This window comes from Haemaphysalis longicornis, unplaced genomic scaffold, assembly GCF_048455015.1.
Source record: "Haemaphysalis longicornis isolate Haplotype H1 unplaced genomic scaffold, Haemaphysalis longicornis Haplotype H1 scaffold_6, whole genome shotgun sequence".
Lineage (NCBI taxonomy): Eukaryota > Metazoa > Arthropoda > Arachnida > Ixodida > Ixodidae > Haemaphysalis > Haemaphysalis longicornis.
The window spans coordinates 56739288-56763653 of NW_027526407.1; the positions used below are offsets into that span (position 1 = coordinate 56739288).

Genomic DNA, 24366 nt, shown 5'->3' on the forward strand with positions numbered 1-24366 from the left:
CAAATAAAATGTCTTAAGAGAGAATTTTGGCTCAACAACAGCATCACAAGAGAAGAGAAAGCCGCTGCCGATGACAACCGTTATATCAGCCTGCACACGAAGTGAAAAGTTCCTTGTTTTTTTTCTTTAACGTCCGCTTTTTGCGCATGACCTTCCTTCATCCGTTCCAACCCACTTTCTATGCATTTAGCCGAGGCTCAAGACAACTCCAAGTGCCTCCGACAAGCCCTCGCCGGCACCGCGTTGCGCAATTTTCGGAGAACTCGTCGCTCAAATCCGCCAGAGAGCACCGCGCTAGAGAGAGCGGCACGAAACTTCGGAAATTCCTCCGCTGCCAAAAAAAGCACGCAACGAACGGCGAAACGGCCCGCGAGCGAAGAGCCTCGCTTCTCCTACCCTCCGCGCGAATCGACCAGCGCTGCTGTCGCAACCCGGACGTGCGGGGACGCGCATGCGCTAAGTGGGCAATTTTTTTTTTTTTTTAACCGACAGGAGAGAAGGGGACCTCGGCGAGGGGAATGAGACGGGTTTGTTGTCGTTGGGCAGCGGTTTGGCACGGCTGGTTCGGCGAGACTGCTCCTGCATTGCTTCCTCCGGATTTCTTGTCGCCAAGCTCGCCTCCGCTGTCGGCTCAACTGCGCCTCCACATGGGTTGGGACAAGACGTCCGCGTATTCCTCAGTGCGTCAGGAACACGGCCGGACGCAGCAACGCGGGCCCAGCGATACTGAAATGCACCGTAGCTGCATTGGCAGCGCTTGGGTCAGCGTTTCATAAGTTGCCGTCGTCGTTAGCGCCTCAACGCCGATCGTGCATTAGCGCGCTGTTGTTGTTTTGGCGGTACGGCGTCGTCCGTTTCACCGGCGTGCTGCGGCTGATTTCCGAGTTGGTCGTCGCCCGTTCGAGAAGCGTTCGACAATCAAGAGTCGCGGTTGGAAGTCGTCCGGTGGGTGAACTTGAGCGTTCGTGTTGTCTCTGCAGTTGCGTCTAGTCGTGACCATGTTGCATTCGACTCAAGTTTTGGCGGCCTTGCTGTGCAACTTGGCCTCGTCGAGCCTCGTCGCCGGTTCCGGCGATGCCTTTCACAGCAAAATAGCGCCGCGCGCAGTAGGTATGTGTGCGTTCTTTTGTCGATTCGTTGCGTCGCGATATCTCGGCCTTTCGGCCGTTGCCTTTGTGCGATATGAAAGGTGCGAGTGATAAGGCGTGCTGGAATAGAAATGCACTGTAGGTACGCAGCGTATCTCACCTGAGTGCACTTGGAGAAAAAATAGCGGCATAGGAACGGTCTTGAACGGCTTCGCAGGATACTGTGAACGTCTACATGCTTGGGTGGGATTGGATGCGTGAATGCAAGGGTTGAACTTAATTTTTTGAGGTAGCTTGTGGGCGGAAAACTAATGTCCTCGGTGGCATTGGCGTACGGACCGGGATCTGTGGAACGTAAAAAAAAGAATGAAAAAACGCGCGCTGTTTGAAAGATAGAAAGAACCAGGTTTATTGTTTACTATTTAAATCAAATATTTAATCTCAGTGGTGACGGCGTGAAAACACAGCGCAGCTCACGTTTACGAATTTTGGTACGTGTTCAGGAATTTGTGTTGGGCGTGCTGTCCCGTATGTAATAATACGTTTTGCACACCGCCTCAGATTTGCAATCGCAAACTGGTGCTGTCAATCAGTCTTGCTAAAGCAAGACTGGTCTTGTAGTCTGATGTCATTATCATTGCTCCGTGAAAACACGCCTGCCCCCACTTCGTAAGCCCGCGACGAAAGCTGTCCCATAAATGAACCGACCAGTATATTTAATAAAGCATACCCGTTCTCATCGCACCTTGAATTGGCTTTTCGCAACTTATTTAATGTATTTAATGACAGGGCGTTATCTGCTGCTAAATTAATAGAACAATTTCGCGATGCTTTTTTTTTTCTCTTTTAAACATACGGTACGGCATTATACTGATTAGTGATGACGGGAAGCACCAGTAAAAGTTACCAGAAGCATTGCCACAAATTTGTGAGCATTTAAAACCTGCTTACGTATCAAAAAGGAGAGACAATAGCAAGATCAGGGAAATTCATTGTCGCACTTCGCTTTTTAAAATCGTCTTTTTTTTTTTTCTACGCACAATTGGCGATTGGAATAACCTTCCGGAAAACGTTTCCGCATTTGGTGTTAGATTTGACACCGCTCTAAAGTATAACCTGCTTGCGGCATTGAAAATGATGTTTCTTGAATTACAGTGATTTTGTTCCTGTATATTATTATTTTTTTTTCTGTTTTCCTTTTATTCATTACTGCTGCTGCGTATTGATTTCCATTCCAATGTTTGATGACAGCAGTGACTCATGTCCATTTTTTTCTTAAATTTCGCCTTTCGTCCAGCTTTTTTTTTTTTTTTTGCCTTCAGCTCCGTCTTTCGTTGGGTTGTACTGTACAATGCTCTTGGCTGCAAGTTTTTACAAATGCTTCTGTTGGTATTTATTTCCGTACATTTTTTTTTAGTACGAGATTCGTGATTCCGTTTCTGGACTGAGTGCTTTTTTATGTATCTCCTACAACAATGCCCTCCGGGCGAATGCAGTATGAATTTAATGTTCTTCGGCATTACGCATCTAACCAGCTACAACTAACCGCGACCGCAATTTGTGACGTTGCAAATTATGTTGAAGGCAGCCTGAAGGGGCATCACCGGCTTTTTAATCTTTGCAGACTTATACTTTAGTAAAGAACTGTTGTTTACGTGTAAAATGGGTTCAAAAAATGAATTAGGCTATGCGCACTGCTGCACATATTCTCAATCACAGATAATGACGAAGAAACCATTTGGCTTCATGCTTTTTTTTTTTTTTTTCGCTGGGTTGCACTTTCTTATTTTATTTGTTATTTTTCTAATGGTGGAGTGGTATGTTTTAGGTCACCTCTGGGGCAGAGCACATAAAGCACTGCTCTACGTCATTTTGGAATTCGTTAGTTCAGGGCAATCACTTTTACTTAAACTTACTTTTGGAGGCTCGTGTTTTCTGGTCGCTGAAATTGCTTGCATGAAGGTACAGTTTATATTTCAGAAACACGTTAAGTTGTGCACATAGCGATGTGCATGCTGGAGCGATGGAGGCAGGGGTACACAACTAAACATAGTGATGGTAATATGTAAGTGTAAGCCAATTTGTTTCTTCCTTTCAGTATTTAATTCCGGCTAATTTTCTGCATTTTAAACTGTGAGATGTTGTGATTTCGGGTTTACTGATTTTGTACTGTTAAAGTAGTTTGGCAATGTCCATATTTTTCGGCTGTCACATAATCTAAGAGTCGAGCATGTTTCGAACGAAGGCAAGTTTCTTGAGGGGTTTGTCAGAATGGGTTTTACACTGCATGGGTGTTCTTTGCTCATGTTCATCGGTTATTTTTGCTTTATAAAGTTTATAGCGGGTAGAGCTGGACAAGCTAACCTGAAAACGACACCGAAGGGGAATTTCTTTTTCTTTTAATTCAAATAACTGGTCTTTGGTAACTTGCCCGACTCCTATCAGGGGAGCAAAGCATGTTGTTTATTCCCAAAACAAAAAAAAATTAAATTTTGACACTTTTTTAAATTTCCCGCCTTTTAGGCAAAACTCGCATCAGACATGATGCCATTTCTGGGATGTGGTAAAGTGGCGATTTGTACGCTAAGCACATTCCAGCATCCAAGTGATGCAACCCAGGAGACTCGAGGACCTCCTGAACAATTTTGTAAATTCAAAATCCTGTTTTTATTTCTTGGAAGCGGCCAAATGTATAAACGAGTATTGAAGATGTCACATGCGCTTGGCCCGGAAGCTTATGAGTGGTACCAGTAGTCATTTGATTTGCTTATTTCGCCTCATTATCGAAACTTTGCGATAGAAACACGGGGCATTGGTATCATCGTGCAAAGTACTGTGAAGGGCCACCTCTAATCACATTGTTTTTGAAAAACACTTCAGCAGCCCTTGTAACATCTACTACATCTGTTCAAATGAAACGCCTGGTCATAAACCTCCCTGGTATTGTATTCATTTTGTTCAGCCCATCGTACTGTAAGAAAAGAACATGCCACTGGCATGTTCAAATAATGGGATGGTTGCTGGACTGTTGTTGGCTTCAGATGCCATCAAACTTCTCTAATCCTTGATTATCTTGCACCCTGCAGAGCTGGACCTGCTGAAGATGCTGAACGTCAGCAGCCTGCACAAGGGTGTCGGTCGTACATCCGGCCCCATCAGCAGCCTTCCAGCATGGCGGCTTTTCTCCGGCATGAACGTCGTTCAAATACCGCTGGAACCAGAGTCCAAGTTCCGGAACCAGCTGGCCAACAACGAGGCACTGTCGGCCATCTTTGTCGCTAGGCCTAACCGCCACAGTGTGGCCACCTTGTTCAGCATCCACCTACCAGGGAAGATGTCGCCACTCGTAAGGGTTGCCGTCAACTTCAGGACGCGCCGGTTCGTGCTCTCTTACACGGTGCCGGACCCTGTCAACATGTCCGTATCGGAGGAGGAAAACGACAGTGAAGGAGAGAGGGCATTGAGCAGAAGAGATTTTGACACTGCAGATGACATCAATGAAGTGGATGGGGCTGAGCCAGTCCCAGACGAAGCAGAGGAGGCTTTTCACTTGAACTCTGCGGATGTGCGGCACGTAAAGTTTAGGCTGACGTCGTACAAGACGTTGAAAAAGACTCACGGATGGACTTGGATCGGTGTCAACCTGACGCCGGAGAAAGTAACTTTGTACGAGAACTGTGAGAAACCAGTCACGATAAAGCTGGTGCAGACGCCCCTGCTAAGGCTTCCAAGTGACGCATTGGTCTACTTTCGGCAGGAGCCTGGCTTGAAGCGGAAGTTTGTGGTAAGTATGACTCCTTTCTGTTAACAGCACTGAAAGGTCACAGTGGCAGTTACTTTTATGGAGACGTTTTGCAACCTCATTGCTATGTAGCTGCAATTGAACTCTAGTTATTTATTTCGATACCTACAGTGTGCCCAGAGGACATTGCAGTAAGGGGGAATGCGGAGAGAGTTTGTGATCACACATCAAAACATCACAACTCAGAATACACTGAACATTTATATGCACATGAAACCTATTGTGCAGCCGAAATAAGCATTCAACCCAAATCGTACAACCTAAATAGACAACATTTTCAGCCCTAGTCTTTCAAGAGGTGCGAGAAATGCTCATTGTGTGTTGCTTCCATGGTAGTTTTAGGAAGCAGATTCCAACAGCTGGTATTGTGCTGGGCAAAAGAATTGCACAGAAATTATAAGAATTTGAGTACCGTAATTACCCGATTCTAACGCGCACCCCATTTTCCCGGGGAAAAAACCGAAAAATCTTGCACCTCCGTTTGTAACGCGCAAGGAACTTTGTGAGCAAGAAAAACGAATGCGAGAGAAACGGGCGATTTATTCCTCGAAATAATCTCGCTCATCTTACTCCTCGTCGCTCTCCGAGAGCTCCTTGTCACCTTCCACTGACCGCAACATCTCGTCATTGGTGCCGTCAAGCACCTTCGCGATGCCACACTTCTGAACGTACGTTCAACCATGTTCGATGGGATCGTGGCCTACGCCTCGCATGCCCATCCCGCGAGCTTCTCCAAAGGCATACGCTTCAGCCAACCGCTCGTTGTGAACGCGTGGGAGCCGCTCGTAAGCCGCGGAAGTGGCGCACCTTCGTTGCCGCTGCTGCGATTGCTGTTATCAAGTACGCAAGTGAATAATTTGACGATTTGTGTGAACGCCGAAAGAAAAGCCTAGGCGCCTAGATCTGAAAAATTGTTGTTAAAAGCTTTGGCGCCATCTTGAGATGGCGGTGGGTGGAAATAAATTTCAGCTGTTTCGGCAGTTTTGGTTGCGTATCCGATTCTAACGTGCATGCGATTTTTCGGCCTATTTTTGTGGAAAAAAGGTGCGTGTTAGAATCGGGTAAGTACGGTACTAGTGGGTAAGCATTCTCAAGCTGCTTCACAGTTTGCAATTTTTGTGTTTCCTTTGTGGCATCTTCTGTGTTTTTCTTTTCTTTGAAATTTTTTGTTGTCGTTAATCGTGTGAGAGCACCATGTTGGGTACGTCTGTGGCTCCGTTAATTTTTTTAGCTTTTTTGTAGCCAGTTGGGCTAGGATTAGCCAGATTGGGCAACTTTTTTTGTTTTTAGTTCAGAACTGCTAGGCGACTGTTTTATTAGGTGACTCTTGTCTTTCTTTTATTTTTTTACCAATGATGCTACTAATAACCAATGTGATCACCAATTATGCATTTTCTTGTTGAATACAAAGCATTACAGGGTGGGTGCTCTTTGACAGTTTTCTGTTTTCAATTTTTGCCCTAATCATGTCAGGGCTGTCTAGCTAGACCTTTGTGATTGCAGTAATTAATTTTTGCTTTTATATTAGTTTTGTATTTTTGTTTTTATTTTAGAAATATTCTATGTGCTTAGACTACCTTAACAAATGCCTTCGTGAAAAACACTTTTTTTGTAGATGCAAAGTATATTTGTGACTGGGATATTTGGCAAGGATGCTTAAATGGGCCATGAAGACAAAATACAGCTTCATTCAGCTTGGGAGAGCTAGCCTTTGGCAACTCACTCAGCTTCCAGTCAAACCACGAAAGATGCTTTTCTAACTGAAAAAAAAAAAAAAAGAAACTCCTGGAAGTATTGAAAAAATGTCACATCTTGTGCTACAGCAATGTAATATGGGCCGGCATCTAAAAATAGTCATCAGTGCATTTAACTGCATGTTAGAATTCAAGTGATGCAATCAATTGGGACTAGAACCCTCATTACAATCACTCAGTCATGGCGGCTGGCTATCGCACAAGCAAGATTTTGGAACGTCGTAAAGGAACCACCGGAAAGTTTCTGGGGAGTGACCACTGCTTTGTCTGCTTTCTTCAATATCTTAATCGGTTGGAAATTTGGGATAAAATTTTTATCATTGTTCTCGTAGCAGATCCAGAGCATACTTGGCAGTAATGAAATTACATTAGTTAAATCACAGTAATTATTAAATTATTTTCTGCTGTAATGAGTAATATAATGAATTACTTTTGAGCGTTGGCAATTTAGTAATGTAATAAATTACTTCAGGCCAGTAATTTCATGGAAGTTACTCATTACTTTCCCAAATACTTTTGACTACGATATAGCCTGTTCGCTTCTCTTATGGCATAAAAAGTTGACCAAGAAAAGTTGAGTTCCAATGCCCAGAATCACGTTGTTTTCTTCGCGTTCATAGAGTTCCAATGCCCAGAGAGTCTCTGGGCATTGGAACTCCACGAGCGCGAAGGAAACAATGCTTCGATGAGGGCTCTGCCTGCTTTCTCACGCCTCTTCATTCCCTTTTCATGCGTTCGGGGAATGTCGTGGCGACAATCAGTCGGGTTAAACAAACACGTGCAGATTGTGTTCAGGGCTTCATTGCACTGGTCACTGGTGTAAGTGCACTGCTAGGAAGGCGCGTTTTTCCATCCTGTGGGGTAAGCACGGAGAAGTAATTTCATTACTTTTGAAATTACTATTGAAAAGTAACAGTAATGCAATGTCATTAAGTTAGGTTCCTGTAATTTCTAATGTAATTTAATTACATTTTAGAAATTTAGTAAAGTAAGGAGTAATGTAATTGAATGACTTGTTAGAAGTAATTTTGCCATCTCTGATCCAGAGTAACACCAATGTGTCTGTTTTTTTTTGTTTTTTTTCTGGTCAGAGCTTTCGTCCTCAGTGCACCTCTGATCTTGCGTTTCGTTGCATCACTGCCTGGCAGGTGACTGTCTGCACCTGTGCTTGTGAAGGAGGAGATTGCTTTGTGTAGGATGCTTTCATCAATAACAGTTACAGCCTTTCTAAATGCTGCCAAATAGCTAGATAAATCCATCCGAGAAATACAAACTGCATTCATGATAGGGCACTGTGGGTGTACTTTAGAAACCGCCCAAGCTAGGATTTCTGTTGCCACTATTATTTCTTAAACTCTCGTCTTTTCGTAACATTGACCTTGCATGTGCAGGGGTGTCTGTTTTTGTAATGAAGCTGTTGGCTGGTTTGCAGACTTGGATTGCAGAGATTGTTGCCTAAGTTTGTCGTAATTATCTTCACATTACTTGAAAGCAAAGCAAACCGGTACCAATTTTTCAGCACAGACTTGAAAATTAAGATACAGTTGTCAGTGCTGGAGGCTGAACCTGCACACCCTACTGCTTCCAAGGTGCGGGTCGTTAACTCACCCAGGACGCCTTAGCTGCTTTAGGACAATAAAACCGCAGCAGTTTGTGTGAAAGTTTCACGAGCGGCTATTAGACCTACTAGGTGGGACAATAATTTATCATGATTTGTGAAAAATTATTAAACTGGAACCAGCAGCAACGGAATTAGAGGTTGTTATGAGACGTATCTGTGAAGAGAAGTTACCGGGCCCACACATATGTGATGGGTTGGGCCAGACTATATTGGTTGGCAAGCAGATCTAAAGAGTCTTGTGGTAGCTTGCAAGGTCCTTGCCCTTGTTGCAACACATTTAACATACCTGGATGGGCGATTGGCCAGGAATGGAAAAGGCTGTAAGCAGCATTTTGTAAATGACTGCTTGTCTACTTGCCTCCTTTTTTGCACGCTCGCTCAAGCGGTGGGTTATTTCTCGTGCTTCATGCACTCCAGTGCTTTCTCATGGAAAGTTCAGCGACCTTTTTTTTTGCTCTTATGAAACACGATAAATTCAGCATGTTCAGTTCCAGCGTGGGTTTTGTTTATGAGGTTGCAGCATATATTTACGTACTATGTTGTCTGAAAATTGCCGGAGTGTATTAGGCAGTGCGGCTAGTATTTGGGTTACTTTTTACATAAAAAAACTAGCGACCTTATGACTATGAAAAATGTGAAACTTGTTCACTTTACACTATGTAACTTTTTTCAGGAGGGGCGAACTAATGACGAATGAGAAAAATACACCTTGCAATCTTTTGGAATCCGTTTCGCCATAAAAACGCTCTGGACTTGCAGGGAGTTATTATGCTCATACTGCCAAGTCAATACCACACTGCCTGCTGTGTAAGACCTTTTTCATTTTGTGTCCCAATAATAGCCTTTACGTTTGCTGTTCTAATTTTCTAAATTTTTTTGTAAGTGCAGACATGTAAGGCAGTGCTTCTCAAATGGGGGTCTGTGAAGTCCTCCCCGATGCTTTCCCGGAACCCTCCCACCCCGTTCATTTCTTCTTTTTGCTAAACGTTGCTGGAAATGCGAAAAGGTCGGTTCTCCAATTGAATATTTTTCTGCGTAGCGGACGTTTTAACATTGTCTTTTTGCATGACACACCAACTATGCGGGAAAGCCAGTACACAAAAGTCTGGGTGACCCTGAGCTGCCAGAGCAAATTGTTTGACAATGACACGCACGAGCATAAAAGTCAAACACACAAGTCGCGCACTGAATAAGTGTGTTAGGGACTTCAGCTGAAAGTGCGAATGGCTTACATTATGAGAGAGACAGAGAATGCTCTTTAATTTGAACTGGTGAGGTCAGCCCTGCATGAGACGGTCAACATTAGGGGCGTAGCCATGGGGTGGTGTCTAAAGGTGTTAGAACACCTCCACAAATTTCTTAATTGTCTTACCTCCCCCTTTTCGTCTGATTGGGTCCATATTTACACACCAAATCGGCATATTAATATGTAAAAACGAAAGTAAAAATGACAATTAAACATGAAAATGATTCGGACATTGTTTGGGACAGGCTTTCTTTCTTTTTAGTGTTTTTTTACCAGGGGCGTGTAATACTCCCCGAAAAATATTTCTGGCTACGCCACTATCGTGGGGTCCTTCATCTCTTTTGCGAGCCCGAAAGGGGTCCCGACACTCATGGTTGAGAACCCCTGATCTAAGAAACAGTTTTTAAGCTATTGTCAGCAAGAACTTCTCTGGCTACCCTGTGTAGTATGTTAACCGAGAAACATTTCTAAAAAAGGGGATCCTTGTCATTAACACAGGAAAATAAGGGCGGCTGAAAGAACGCCTGTAATATTGCTTCTCTAGTCATTTTGCAGCGGGGCTGCCAGTCCTGGATTTTTTATTTACTGTGTTGTCAGCTGTAAGGCACGAAATTTATGCATTCAAGCAGTTTAGCATTTTACATAACTGTAAGTGTGGCCTTGTTGAGTATGGCTCTGTGTACACTTGCCGTCCATAGTAATTGGACTATAGGAACAGGAATTTCATCTACAGCAGTTTTAAAGGGTCCACGAAGAGAAAATACAACTGTGTTTAACTTTAAAGAGTTCGGCTTCAGTACCTCACGCAGCTCCATTCCGGCCACGAAAGACGTTTTTCAACCGATAAAAACGCAAGAAATACTTAAGAACTTTCAAATTTCGCGCCTCAGTGACGTGTTATCGGCGCGAGTGACGTCATATGGGCCAGCACTAAAAACATAATTTTCAGTGGGTTAGGTGCACGTTAGCATTCGAGTGATTCGATCAAACGGAACTAGCGGCCCCACTACAATCGTCCAGTCATGCGTCCTGGCGATTGATTAGTTCGGCCGCCGTCAATCGCCCAAGCAAGATTCTGTGACGTCACAGAAAAGTTGCCGGAAACTGGCTAGTGAGTCGCGACAGCTCCACACGTTTTATTTAATATCTCCGTTATTTTTTGGAAGTTTGCGATGAAATGGGTATCGTTTTTATCAGAACAAAGCAGCCTTTCTGATAAACCGAACTTTTATTTTGTCTTCATGGCTCCTTTAAAGGGGCCATGAAGACAAAATACAAGTTGGGTTTATTAGACTGTTTAGCCCCGATAACAATGATACCAATATCATCGCAATCCTCGAACAAATAACGGAGATATTAAAGAAAACGTGGGAAGCCAAGGCGACCCCCTAGTCAATTTCCCGCAACTTTTCTATGACGTCACGGAACCTTGTTTGTGCGATTTGCGGCCGCCTAAATTACATGTCGCGACGACACTAGACTGGACGTCTGTAATGGGACCTCTAGTTCTATTTGACCGCATCACTTGAATGCTAACGTACAGTTAACGCACTGAAAATTATATTTTATTGTTGGCCCGTATGACGTAATTCTTGCTCATAACACGTCACTGTGGCGCAAAATTTGAAAGTTTTTGAATACTTCTTGCTTTCTTTTCGTTAAAAAACCATCTTTTGTGGCTCTAATGTAGCTGAGTGAGATACTGAATTCTAGTTCTTTCAAATAAAACGTAGTTGTATTTTCTCTTCATGGCTCCTTTAAGGCCAGAGGGCATCGCATGAGAAGGGGGCAACAAATACAGTGCGAGAATGTACACCTTAGTGTATAGGCATTGTGTGGAAACTTTGAGAATCTTCCTGGGAGAGGAGGCTGGCTCTCTGTTTGCTTAGAAAAAGTTCTAAAACTGCAGGACCACCTGTGGGCCTGCTGATGCAAAACCATTGCTTCGAAAAAGTTTCATGAATTCACAAGCCTTTCTTGATTTCACTTTTGAAGGCACGTATAGTAGCGCATACCACTAGAAAATAATGAATGTTTGGTAAATCTGCTTGTCAGATCCGCTGCTACATGTATTAAAAATTTAACTGAAACAATCAGTTTTAATCGGTAACTTTGCCCGAAACTCAAGTTAGCATACCCACAAAGCAGCACATTTTTTCAGGGGGAGGCTGCAATACCTTTAAAGCAGCTGGCGAAATAATTTGGATCGGTCATTGTATAAGCTAATAACTTCATTAAATAATTGTAGCTGAGGTCAATCAGGTAGTGCCAGTCAACCTGTAACATAAATTATGACTTGCAGTCACACCAATGAGCTTCAGTTAACCAGTAATTTCAACCAATGAGTACTGGGCAGCACCATTCCATTTCACGTACTCGTATACAGAAGTGAAAGCACCTAGCACAACCTACTGGTTCACTTTCACCACCAGCAACATCCTTTCGACCAACTGCTAAACAAGACCCACCGTTCTAAATTCATAGCCCTGAAGTAGTCTTTGGTTCGCACTGTAACCTTGGGTTCCAGCCCCTGCAATGCTAAGTTTTTTTTTTCAAGTTGAGTAATTTTTTGTGTAAAAATGTTCTAAATAATACGGTCGACTCGCAATACAAACTTGAAGGGACCCCAGGATTTTGTTTGAATTATCAGAAGGTTTCATATACATATGATTCTTGGCAAGGTGACGACAGCACACATTATGATTAGGCATTGATTTTAATCACATTTTTTAAAATTTCCAAGTGTTTTTGAACCATAACTGCACAAAATAAACAGAAAGAGGCGTAAGGTTCACAAGCCGTATACTGTGCGGGTCACTTTCGTAACCGCCGTGTCGCTTTTCTTTTTCCTTTTTTTGCTGACACGCGAATGCGTGATTGTGCGTTTTTTTGTTTTGTTTTTGTGGCAGTGGCCCGTGTGGTTTTGACCGCTTCGACAAGTGTAGGCAGTCAATCATGTCTAGACATATTTTTTGAGGCCTGTTCGTTGTTTTGGTTTTTAATTCGCATCGTGAAAACGGTAAATAAGGCTAGAAAGTTGAGAAACGTCACTGTCCACCTTACTTGTGCTTCGTTTCAAACGTTTGTTTACTAGCAACGCCCTTTTCCTGAAGGCTTGTATTTTTTGACTGTTAGGATTATATAAGCACACAAATTTTCATATAGTTGTTGGAAAGCAGCAGAAGTACGAATTAACCGACTGACAGAGTTTGAATTAAGCGGCTTTTAAATACATTGAAAGGATTGCGGGCGAACCAAAAATTTGACTTTTGTTTGAATTAACCGAAAGTACGAATTGTCAGAGTTTAAATTATCGCGAGTCTACTGTACTTGGATCTTTTTTTTCTGTAAATAACAATAGTTGTGTCTGTTTTAGATTGCTTCATGCTTAGTGCATCCCCTAGCACAGTGATTGATTGATGCTTTCCACCACGCACAAAGGACCACTTTTGTATGGTTCACAAAATGTAAATTCGTGACTGAGCAGCTGGAATGGCGGTGTCATGTCTCATACTGGCATGGGCCGGTGCGCACAGCCTGTCAGTTTTTGTCAATTTTGCTTCCGTGCTCTTATTGCTGAGGTGGTGTTGTGCGTTAATTTCTCTGATGAAATGAGGTCTAGGCAGACGTGTTTCTAGCTGCACTAAAAGCTACAAGAACTAGTTGGACGCTTTTAAGGGGACACTGAAGGGATTTCGCCAAACTTCTGTTTGTGTTTGCATTGCATAGACAGTTGCAAGTAAATGTATGTTTCACCATATATCCAGTTGCAACAGCAGTATTTAATTTATAAGGCCTAAAAGAAGAAAAAATACAATGAGACGCCAGGAGCTGCTGCAACAACTGCAGCAGTGACGCAAACTCATCTTGCGATGTGATTGGACGATGTCGAAGATTTTAAAGTTCATGCAGATGCACTTGCACGTATGTAAATGGTATTTTTTTTTCTTTAGGAAAAACTGTAGTGCTACGGGCAACAAGCATATGGGTCGGAATGTGGTGCTTGCTGTTTATTTTTGGAGAGTTGTTTAAACCAGTTTTGATTTTGATTCCATGCAGCAACTCACTTGGCACCCGATGTTATCCCTGGTCACTCATTCTCAATATCTCGGGAATTTGCATACCATGCTTCTGCGTTCTTGTTGCATGCAGAATGGGTCGAATAGGCTTCCAGCTCAGTTACATACTGTTCACTAGCCAAGGTGTACACAGTGGCTGAAGGCCCTCCGCATAATTGAAGACACTCAACTGCTAGGCGTTTCACCCCAACCTTCAGAACTTGCCTAACTTGTCCCCGAGTTGTAAGAGGCGCATTCGCACCAGGCTGACCGTAAGCTAAGTACCGTGTCTGCAAGCTGTCAGTCTGCATGGAGTCTGCCAACTTGATCGTGGAGCAATGAAGGTTGCATTGCAAAGTAGGGAATCAGAATAACTGCGAGTTGGGCTTGTTGGTATAGGTTCATGATGGGAAACAGCGCAAAACAAGACTTGGACAAGAAAGACTACGGGACGAAGCACTAGGTGACAGCTTCGTCCCGTAGTCTAATAAACCAAAATTTCACGCTTCGTCCCGTAGTCTTTCTTGTCCAAGACTTGTTTTGCGCTGTTTCCCATCATGAAAGTAGGGAATGTGGTATAGAAAACATAACCTAAATAATAAATTAGAAATCTTGCCCACGATTCAAACCTGCTCATTGCGACGCACTTTGGCCAGTGCCTTAGACCACTCTTCCAGAATGGCATGCTTGCTGGCGAGAAAATTTCAAGTATATAAATCTGGCAGCTAACCTGTTATGTTATACAAGCCGTTTAGTTGTTAAGTTGCAGCATTCCGAGCAGCTTAGATGGGTCCCTTGAGTAACGTTTGTGCAGTAAGCGTCCCCCAAGACCCCACAAAAAGCTTGTCGCAAGCTGCATTCCTTAAGCAGTTGAGCTGAAGGATGCGGATTCAATTCCAGACTGCAGCGGCTGGTTCTCTGATGGAGGGGAAAAGCGAAAACGCCCACGTGTTTGAGATTTCGGTGCATGTTAAAGATCCCCAAATGGTCAAAATTAATCCATAGCCCTTCACTACGGCGCGCCTCATCGCCTGTGTAACGTCGGCGCGTTAAACCTCATAATCATTGAATCAGTGCATTTCTTAGGCACCAAAAGCGATTGCAAATGTGTGTTTGTGCCACTGACCGCTCTGCTAGTTCACTTGTTTTACACTTTACAATAAATTCTTTGGTCGATTTTAATTCTTTATTGCCTATGTTAACTCTGGTAACTCTCATTCTGCCCTAAATTGACCTTAGATTTTCTACAAGTGGTCCAATCACACTCACATATGCAGCTTACAATTCCAGTAGTAATAGAAAAACATTGTAATTTCAATATATATGGATCTCATATGGGCTAGTGAAGTTTGGCAAGTTGCACAGTCAAACAGTCAGGCCAATTCAAAAAAGTTTGCCTCACAGGAAACATGATGGGAAATCGACAAGGACCATGCAGAAAGTAGAGTGGCCCTTCCAAATTAATTTTTCTACTCAATAAATTCATGTAAACACACCTAGAGTGGTTCTAACATGGCCTATGGACTCCGGACTTTATTCTGCACAAATAATCTCCCGATGTTTACAAGTCAGTTGAGTGTTGCTTCAAGCCAGTGCATTTCTACCGAATTGAATCGCAACAGTTCCTGCACTTGCACGTATGGCAGGATACATGAAGATGGTTGGTTTGAAGAGAGACAGGTACATATGGACGAGTTTGATTACTGTGTTACGGAAGCATTGTGGCAGATTGCAAAATTGTGCTGTAACGGGAAGTTTGTGCCGTCTGTTTTATTTTAGAGTGACAGCACAGCATCCTAGGGGCTGAAGCTGCATTTTCACAACTGTTGTCATCATTCTATGGGCAATCGGGGTAATTCAACGTTCAAACTCCAGGCCCGGCCTTTTCCTACCTGCGTACAAGGAAAGGCTGGCGGCACTGACTGACAAGGGGGTTACAAAACGTAACAGCACTGCATTAACTGACGACAATCTTTTTTTCTTTTTGATGAAAAGCGGTTCGCTTTAATATAATTTTTTGACAACGGTTTCTCTGCAGGACAAGCGACGTAGTTTTCATTTATTTAAGCGTAGGTGGTGCAAAGGTGAGAAAGCATGATTGTGCCATTTGGAGGGGAAATCTAGGACAGCATTTTGAAGCTAGGAACTGTGAAACTATGGGAAGTTTGGGAAGTTTTCTAGGACCATGGGAAGTTTGGCACTGCACTTCTATCCTCGAATTCAGCCATTAAAGGAGCCATGAAGACAAAATACAAGTTGGGTTTATTAATAAGAAAGACTGCTTAGTCCTGATAACAATGGTACCAATATCATCACAATCTTCGACAAAATAACGGATATATTGAAGAAAACATGTGAAGCAGTCGCGACCCCCTAGCCAATTTCCTGCAACTTTTCTGTGACGTCACGGAACCTTGTTTGTGCGATTGGCAGCCACCTTACTGACTTGTCGCGACGACACATGACTGTACATCTGCCATGGGGCCTCTAGTTCCATTTGACCGCATCGCCTGAATGCTAACGTGCAGTTAATGCACTGAAAATTGTTTTATTGTTGGCCCGTATAACGTCATTCTTGCTCATAACACGTCACTGTGGCGCAAAATTTGAAAGTTTTTGAATACTTCTTGCTTTTTTTTTCGTTAAAAAAGCATCTTTTGTGGCTGTAATGGAGCTGAGTGAGATACTGAATTCTAATTCTTTCAAATTACCCACCGCGGTGGCTCAGTGGCTAAGGCGTTGCGCTGCTGAGCACGAGGTCGCGGGTTCGATTCCCGGCCGCGGCGGCCGCTTTTCTGATGGAGGCGAAAAGCAAAAACGCCCGTGTGTTCGAGATTTCGGCACACGTTAAAGATCCGCAGGTGGTCAAAATTAATCCGGAGCCCTCCACTACGGCGCGCCTCATCGCCTGCGTTGCGTCGGCGCGTTAAACCCTACAATCAATCAATTCTTTCAAATTAAACAAAGTTGTAGTTTCTCTTCATGGCCTATTTGCTTGAAGAAGCAGTTTTTTTAGTGTCATGCAGGGTTTATTCTGGACACATATTCTGGTAGCGGTTGTGGACATATATTCTTGTGAAACTTGCCATGTTCATGCCGTACGACAAGGTTTCACAGCATTGTCCTTTGAGCACAGCCTTTTTCATTTGGGGAAAACTTTTAAGACGCCCAGCTTTGACTTGGGCTCATGTACAACGCTGGTTCTCCTGTATCAGCGACAAATGCCAGTGCCACAGCATGCTTGAATTGGCCGTCCACGCTGTCTTTGAAGGGGCATTTAGCCGAAATGGTGTTACTTGATCCATCCAACTGCATTCAGGCACTACTACAGTGTTGAAAATTTATTTGGTATATTACAATGGTTAGGCAAAGCACTTCCAACTCCACATTGCAGCTTGGTGCATAGAATGTAGTCTGTGGTGGGCACTGACTGAACATGTGCGTAGCCTGTTTTTGGCACCCATGCACATTGCACACAGGGTGTGACTTGTAAAGTCATTCTCCTTCTCAAAAATACCTTATCTGAAAAAACTGCTTGGGATTATTTAGGCCTTGAAAACCACCCGCAGATCGACAGGTAAAAGTGCAGTCTCGGCACAAAAGCTTTCAAGTCATAGAAACGAAAGAAGAATACGGCACAAAGGGAAGAAGATAATGACATCGAAAACAGACGTGCTACAGTTGGACACTTGCACACAATCACTGCATCATAAAGAGTGCTGAGGTGTCCTCGTTGTTTTAAGTGCGAATGCACTTCTTAAGCGAGCCTGAAGCGTCCGCCGCCGTCCGCATAGCAACAGCTGCGGGTGCGCGCGCTCCTCGTCTTCCTTGGCAACGGGGGGAGATGGGCGCGCGCTGCCTGGCCGCTGACATGGCACATACCCACGTGGGGGATTGGCCAGGAATCTCCTCGTCTTCCTTGGCAACGGGGGTAGATGGGCGCGCGCTGCCTGGCCGCTGACATGGCACATACCCACGTGGGAGATTGGCCAAGAATCGGGCGTGAGAAGGGCTAATGCACCCGCTTAAAGGAGTACTGACACGAAATTTCAAAGCTGAGATCCGCTCTAGCAATCAAGTACAACGACAACACAAATAGGTGTCTGTGAATAAATGCATCTTTCTTTCTTTGTAGTTGTGTGTGTGTGTGTGATCTCTCTTTCGCGAACATTACCGAACCGCGCAAATTCAACTCGTGCATTCGCACTTTCACATTCTTCCCCTCGGGGAAATGCGGGGAATTTTTTTTTTTATCTCAGTGAGACCTGCGTTGTATAAATGTATCGTTGTTTGTTTTTTCCTTCCCAGGGCTCCGTTCAAGTTGCTCGTCTGTACAGCGACCGCATGGCGTCACGACCGTGGAAGTGCAGCAGCAGCGGCATGGCGAGCATTGACGAGTGAAGTTGGCAGCTTCGCACCAGGTCCTGCTGACGATTTACCCGTCAGGCACGCGAGCAATGTTGATGTGTCTTGGGGACTTATTCGTGTTTGAGTCCCGTGATTTTTGTTTCCTATTCCAGAAGACCTGGAAATACAGGAGGTAGGACACAGTGTGAAAGCCATTTTAGAGCAGATTTGTAAATATGCATTGATACTGGTCGACGATTGCGGATTTGGTTACATTTTGGAACCACATATCTGGAACCAAGTGTTGGTTTTTAGCTTTAGGACACCAGCGTGAGGCCTGTATTGTGAGTTGGTCTTCACGTGGACTGGTAGAAAGTTGTACTAATGCGCTGATCAATGGAGCAGCGTCATTTACTAAGAAACGGCAAACCACAATGTACATTGAGACAACTGCCGGCTTTGCCGTTAAACGAAAAATTCAGGAGAAACAGATGCAGGTAACAGAGCCTAACGCAAGAGGGTTCGAGAGGGGAGGTGGCCAAAATGTTGCACTCCTGTACATTCAGAATGCTTGGAAATGATACGTTCAAGCATAATTGCAACTGTGAAAAGCAGTGGCACTAGTACGGATTCTTGGGCAAGTTGGTGTGGCGATTTTGACAAATTCATGGCGCAAGGAACGAGGACAAGGAAGAGGACACACAACACAGCGCTATATTAGTTCGCAGACTTGCCTGGCATTTTTTTCTTTTCATGATGGTTTGTTGCACCATGCCCACTGAGCAAGGTTCTCGCACTACTGTCTACGTAGCTGAAAGTTTTTGCTAATTGGCATGAACCCAAGTGTAAAGCAACTTGCAGCATGGGCCCAGTTTGTTGATTCTTAAAGCACTACAAACGTGCATGGTATAGCATGGGGCTGGTCTGAGCATTGTAAGTTCAAGCACTGTTCAGCCACCAGCTCATTAATTCTTAAAAGTTCAAGCAAAGCACTCTTCAGCTACCAGACTGACACGCAAGCACTACGCAGATTTTTTTCAGGTGATATACGGGCACGTAATTTCAGCGCTGTTGAAATGTGCCTGTGCAGAGGGAACGTTGATAATCCCTGGGCCAGCTAATTGAATTGCTGGTTATATTTAGCCTTCGGAATTTGCTTTGTCATGCTTTGCGCAGTGTAAAAAATGGCAAGTGTCTGTACGGTTATGAAGCCTTGCTTGTTCAAATACTGCCATCATAGTGACAGGTTAAATTTGTACCTAGCTCTCCCAAAGTTGAGTGAGCATTGCGACTATCACTTCCCCAACATCAGCGTAGACTGCGGGCGAGCTAGGAAAGTCACTCTAAAAAGGAGCTCATAGCTTTTGAGTGCCAAGAACAGCCAAGTTAGATTGCAGAGGCTACAGACAGTATCTAATCAGAGTTCTTAAAAACTCTGAGAAGTTATTACGGAGTTGTTTCTTGGGGTGAACCTTCCAGTATTTAGAGTTTAATCGCCTGTGTAAGCTTATGGTCACAATTGATGGGAGGATACTAAGTATATGTTGTGCATTTGCTTTGATACGCGAGTCGCTACAGGTTGGGGGCAAAAGGCTTGCAGTGCATAGATAGGACGCTGCCATTTTTGTTATTATTACGTACAAGTATTGTACCGCTTTTTAAACTTACGCCTTAAGGTACCTGGCTTACGAACAATTCAGTGAAAGAGTTCACTGAGATTTTTAACTTGGTACAAATTGCCTTTTTTCTGTTTTCGTTTTTTTTTTTTTATACCACACCGTCCTTTCATTTCTGCCTCGCTGGGATGAGCAGTTGGTAACAATGTTTATTCTCCACAAGTTTGGTGCCATATTGCAGATGTTACTATAGTGAGTTAGTACGCTTATGTTTCTGTGATTTTTTAAATGTTGATGCATCTCTAAGCTAGTGGGGCAGCTAGAAACCTGTTTTTTTCTAGGTCTGTTTGCACTCAAGACTACCGTTGGTTTGTGAGAATCTCATATCGTTTTGTAAGCTCTTTCATTGTACGTTGTTGGTTGGACTGGTTGGGCAATCCTAAATGTGTCAGCAGATTACAGTAGCCGACCATTTTTTCGAACTCTGAAAATTCGGACTTTCCCGAGGAACTGCTAGTTGTGCTGTGTGAGTAATGACTCGCGGATTTTTCGGACTACTCTTTTGGACTATTTTTCGTTCCCTTCCAGTTCCGAAAAATTGGTCGGCTATTGTGTACTGAAGTGTTTTGAACATGATTATGTGATGCTATTGGAAACAAAGGCTGTGAATTTTTTATGCCCATAACCATGGTACCAACACATTGCACTCCTTGCGCTGAATTTGCATGGGTAGCCTAATCAGTACGTTTTTATGTGATGTTTACAAAAGCGATGTCCGGGCAACTCTAGAGCTCGGTCGTAAATCTTGCAATTGAGTCTTTTGTTGGAAAATTCCTGCATAAAATACCTTTGTGGAATCGAGATAGGTGGTAACTCTGCAATACATTACAGTCATATCAGTTTGTAAAAGAGGACTTATCCAGCAGACCCAGTGTAGTGCATTGTAGGGCACACTATTTGATGATGTGGGTCTTGAAAGTTAAGTGCACTCTTATGTTTTAGCCACATGTGCTTTGGATACCAGAAGTCGTTTTTTGAGACCATGGTCCCAGCGAAGGACAAGGTTTGGGAAAGTATCGCACTGAAGGTTAGGGTCAGTTGTGTTAGCTGGCCATTAGCAGCTGGCATTCAACAGAGTGCAGTGTACCATCCATTGCAGTACAGGCCTTGACTACGGCATGGTATGTGGTATGGTCTGCATAAAGTAATAAAGCAACTCAAAGTATGTGTGGTATACTTGCATCACTATGTTTCATAACCGGGTGATCTTTCCTGGCTCTGTTTATACAGCCCCTTTTGTTTTGTGAAACCTATTTATAGCAGCGTGTACAAACGACGCACAGATCATTGTGCCGAGACAAACCAACAGTGATAAGGTAACTTCAACACCGCTAAAAAAAGTCTGCCAATTTAAAACTTCTCCTTTTTCACGTCTAGCTAATGAGGGGATGAAAAACTTGAATGCTGCTGCCTTCATATACCCTTGTTTTTTTTCATATGCTGGTCTAAGCATGGCAAATGCTGAAACATTGCTTTCAAATGTGTCAAGCAGTCTGGAAAGTGGCAAACCTTACTTTTTCAGTTTGGCCCACTCACACACAGCCACTATGAACAGTAAGGCTTACGTTTCATCCACTTTGCCACTGAGCCCTCAATAGTGCTAAAGGGGTGATTTCTTTTTAGTTACAGGGGCTGGAAGGGTAACCCTGCTTGAGAGAGGTCAGATTACATGGCTGGGAACCAAGATCTGCTGTTCTAAATCCCAGCTTGTTGCTTTGAAGTGCGCAGCAGAAAGGGATAAGCCAAGTGCTTTCAGTTTTTCCTGTTATTTGAATAGTTAAAAGGTTGCAGATGTGAACGCAAGGTGTACTCTGCTGGTACGAACTATGATATATGAAGGACTTGCTACCAAATGTAATATTCTAGACTACCTGATGTGATGCGATTTGGTTTCATGGGTTGCCTGACAATCTGCAGGTGTCAAAGAATGAATGGCCACGAATCATTTTAAGTCAAGTTAACGCTGAGCCCAGCAATGTCTTGGAAGATCCTTAAGTTGTGTTCTACTTGTCATATTCTTTTTTGCTTTTTTTATTTATTGGTGCTGTGTGCTGCTTGAACAATGTAGGTGACATAAGCATGGGGCATGTTTGCTGTTTTAATGCAATGCTGTTTTGCCATCTGGAGTCTATTCTGCTTGCACCCTGGCAAAACGTCGGTGTTACAGTCCTACTTTGGTGATATGAAAAGATGTTAGGGGGTAGATACTTCACATATACTGACGGCTGTTTCTTCCTTGTTTAGTATACTGCAGCCTTTTGATGGGAACAAAGTAAATGTTTTGTTTTTCTAATGTCAAAAGATGTACGACAAGTGTACAGGTGCCTTTTGATGCAAGGCTTAAATGCCTGGCGCTTAGCTACCGCTCAAATGCAAGTGCTGGTAGGGTCTGCTGCGCTTGTGTTCAGGATGGGTAAACTCACTCGTACCGTTATTAACAAGCATCGCTAAATTTGATTGCCGCGACTTTGGCATTGCAGCTGATTTCCCGTCTGATCTAAAGAAGGAAGGGCAAGCCAGTGATGTTTCGTAGTGATGAATTGACCAGTAGATGCAATGTGCCATTCTTGCGAACTTTTATTTTGGCAGTACATTTTTATGTCCAAAACGTGAGCGCATCACAGGTTACAAATTTTACGGAGCATGTATTAGTATACTGAAACAAAGTACGAAAAGTACTTAAAAAATCATGCTTGTGCGTTGTCACAATGTTTGCATTCAGTAGCTGTTTAATTTGTTTCTTTGCCTTCATGGTGTCGTGCACGCTGTTCAGGCCTTAGAGAACATTTCTGTTCTGGTCATGCCTTTGCATTGAAAATAGCTGGCTGCCTCAGCGACCATATAACTTTTTACCTTCTAGTTTGTCTCATTTTTATGTTACAGAATTTATGAACAAATGTGTATACAAACAATGAGAAGGCATCGCTGATGCCTCTGATGCCGCAGCAAAGGCAAGAGATGTAGAAGCCAGATTGCGCTTGCACGGAAGTTGCTCACACCTCTTATTTTATAGAATATATTTAATCATTCGTACGCATGGGCTCAAACGAAAAGCCTGTTAAAGAGCGTGAACTCTGTCTTTAAATGTGTTTGCCAACTCCTGTGGTTATTGAAGGCAGAAAATGGTCTGTGGTCTGAATCATCTGCAATAATTAGGGTTACCGTGCATGCGGCATTCCTGCCAGGTCATGGATGGTGCCGGCAAATAGCATGTCATCAGAGAAGGGTCTTAGGCTTGGCAAAGAGTGATCTGTCTGGCCTGTAATGAGGTGCATGGCTACAGCTCTGTATTTTCTTTGCTCGCTGTTCTCTTCTCGGTAATTATTTACCAAGACCTTTTAATGCGAAGTCATTAAACCACTTGTGTCGTAGGCCATATTGGCAGTCGTCGCATACTCCAGATTCACTGCATTACCACGACGGCGAGCTTTGATGTTAATCCATGCATGGTAGCTGAGGAAGGAAGGAAGGAAGGAATAAAGGTAAAAGAAAGGCAGTAATGTCAACCAGGCTGTGGCCTAGTTTGCTACCCTACATGTGAAAAAGGGGAGCAATGGGAAAAAGCTGATTGGGATGTAATGAAATGCTCAAATTACGGGAAGTGACCTGAGCCTGTTGTGTTGCGATGTGTCATCTGCTAAAATGTTTGTGTTGCTCACCTGGTGACGCGTCAAGCTTTTGCGACTGCCGCCCCATCCTTCTGTTACCAACTTTGTCGTCATAAGGACGTCTGCTTTGACTTGTCTGGCATTCAGGCCAGCTGTGGCAGCGGTAACGTTAGGTCCTAAAATGGCATGTCGTAAGCCTACTTACCTTGCTATTGAGTAACGTTAAAGAACAGGCAGTGCACTCATGGGTGATGTGCACCTGTCCTGCCAATGTTCTTCGATTTGTTGTTGGCATTTTCTGGAGAAAGTGACTGAAGATGTATTCGCACAAATTCGCTGGGGGAGAGAGGCACTTTTGGCAACAGTTTGATGCCTGGCACAAGTTGTACATAATGCGTGCGTGTGTGTTTGTGGGTGCGAAAGTCAACGTGATGAATGCTGCCTGTACATGAAGGGGGTGAGCGCACAGTTTGCGTTGGCAGCCTGTCCGTCAATATGCAACTAATGTAAGCGAGTGCCGTTCCGTGAAGGATTAATTAAACGATGTACCAGTGAATGATGCAAGACTCGTAGTGTTTTCTTTTGTGCTTTGACGGATACACATAGTTGACTGTTGGGGCCGCTCTTCGAACTTTCACAGAGAAACGTATCTCGTCCAAAGATTCCTCAGGATTCTGACATGCTTTTCCTGTTCAAGCTGATCATTCAAAGGATGGTGGGATATGTCCAAGAAAATTATGAATTCGCGCTCACGAGAAATGGTTCTAAACAACCGTGCAGGGGCGTAGTTATGGGGGTGGGGTGTTGGTGTCAGGACACACCTCGAAATTTATGCATGCAGGAAAATGAATAATATAGGGTTCAGGCGTCTGGCACAGTCTCTTTTCTTAAATTTTTTTGGAGGCTATAACACCCCCGAAATTACTATAACATATATTTCGTTGAGTTTATATACATATATATATATACATATATATATATATATATATATATATATATATATATATATATATATATATATATATATATATATATATATATATATATATATATATATATATATATATATATATAAAACACGACTTTGTTCAGTTTCAAAGAACTAGCCTTTGGTAACTCACTCGGCTCCATTGCAGCCACGAAAGGCGTTTTTAACCGAGAAAATG

General features: G+C 43.4%; 1 protein-coding gene across 1 annotated transcript; it reads left to right on the forward strand.

Moving 5' to 3' along the window:
- The first annotated feature begins 502 nt into the window (after positions 1-502).
- On the forward strand, positions 503-23759 carry LOC144142741 (uncharacterized). The gene is made up of 3 exons (XM_077674418.1): positions 503-1110; positions 4175-4872; positions 17878-23759. The coding sequence occupies exons 1-3, from the start codon at positions 999-1001 to the stop codon at positions 17968-17970; spliced, it is 903 nt and encodes a 300-aa protein (XP_077530544.1). The 5' UTR covers positions 503-998; the 3' UTR covers positions 17971-23759.
- Positions 23760-24366: the final 607 nt, after the last annotated feature.

Bases quoted from the DNA above. Each gene is read 5' to 3' on its own strand.
- LOC144142741 (XM_077674418.1), top strand. From the start codon at position 999: ATGTTGCATTCGACTCAAGTTTTGGCGGCCTTGCTGTGCAACTTGGCC. The intron at 1,111-4,174 runs GTATGTGTGCGT...TGCACCCTGCAG, and splicing joins AATAGCGCCGCGCGCAGTAG to AGCTGGACCTGCTGAAGATG. The intron at 4,873-17,877 runs GTAAGTATGACT...TTTCCTTCCCAG, and splicing joins GCTTGAAGCGGAAGTTTGTG to GGCTCCGTTCAAGTTGCTCG.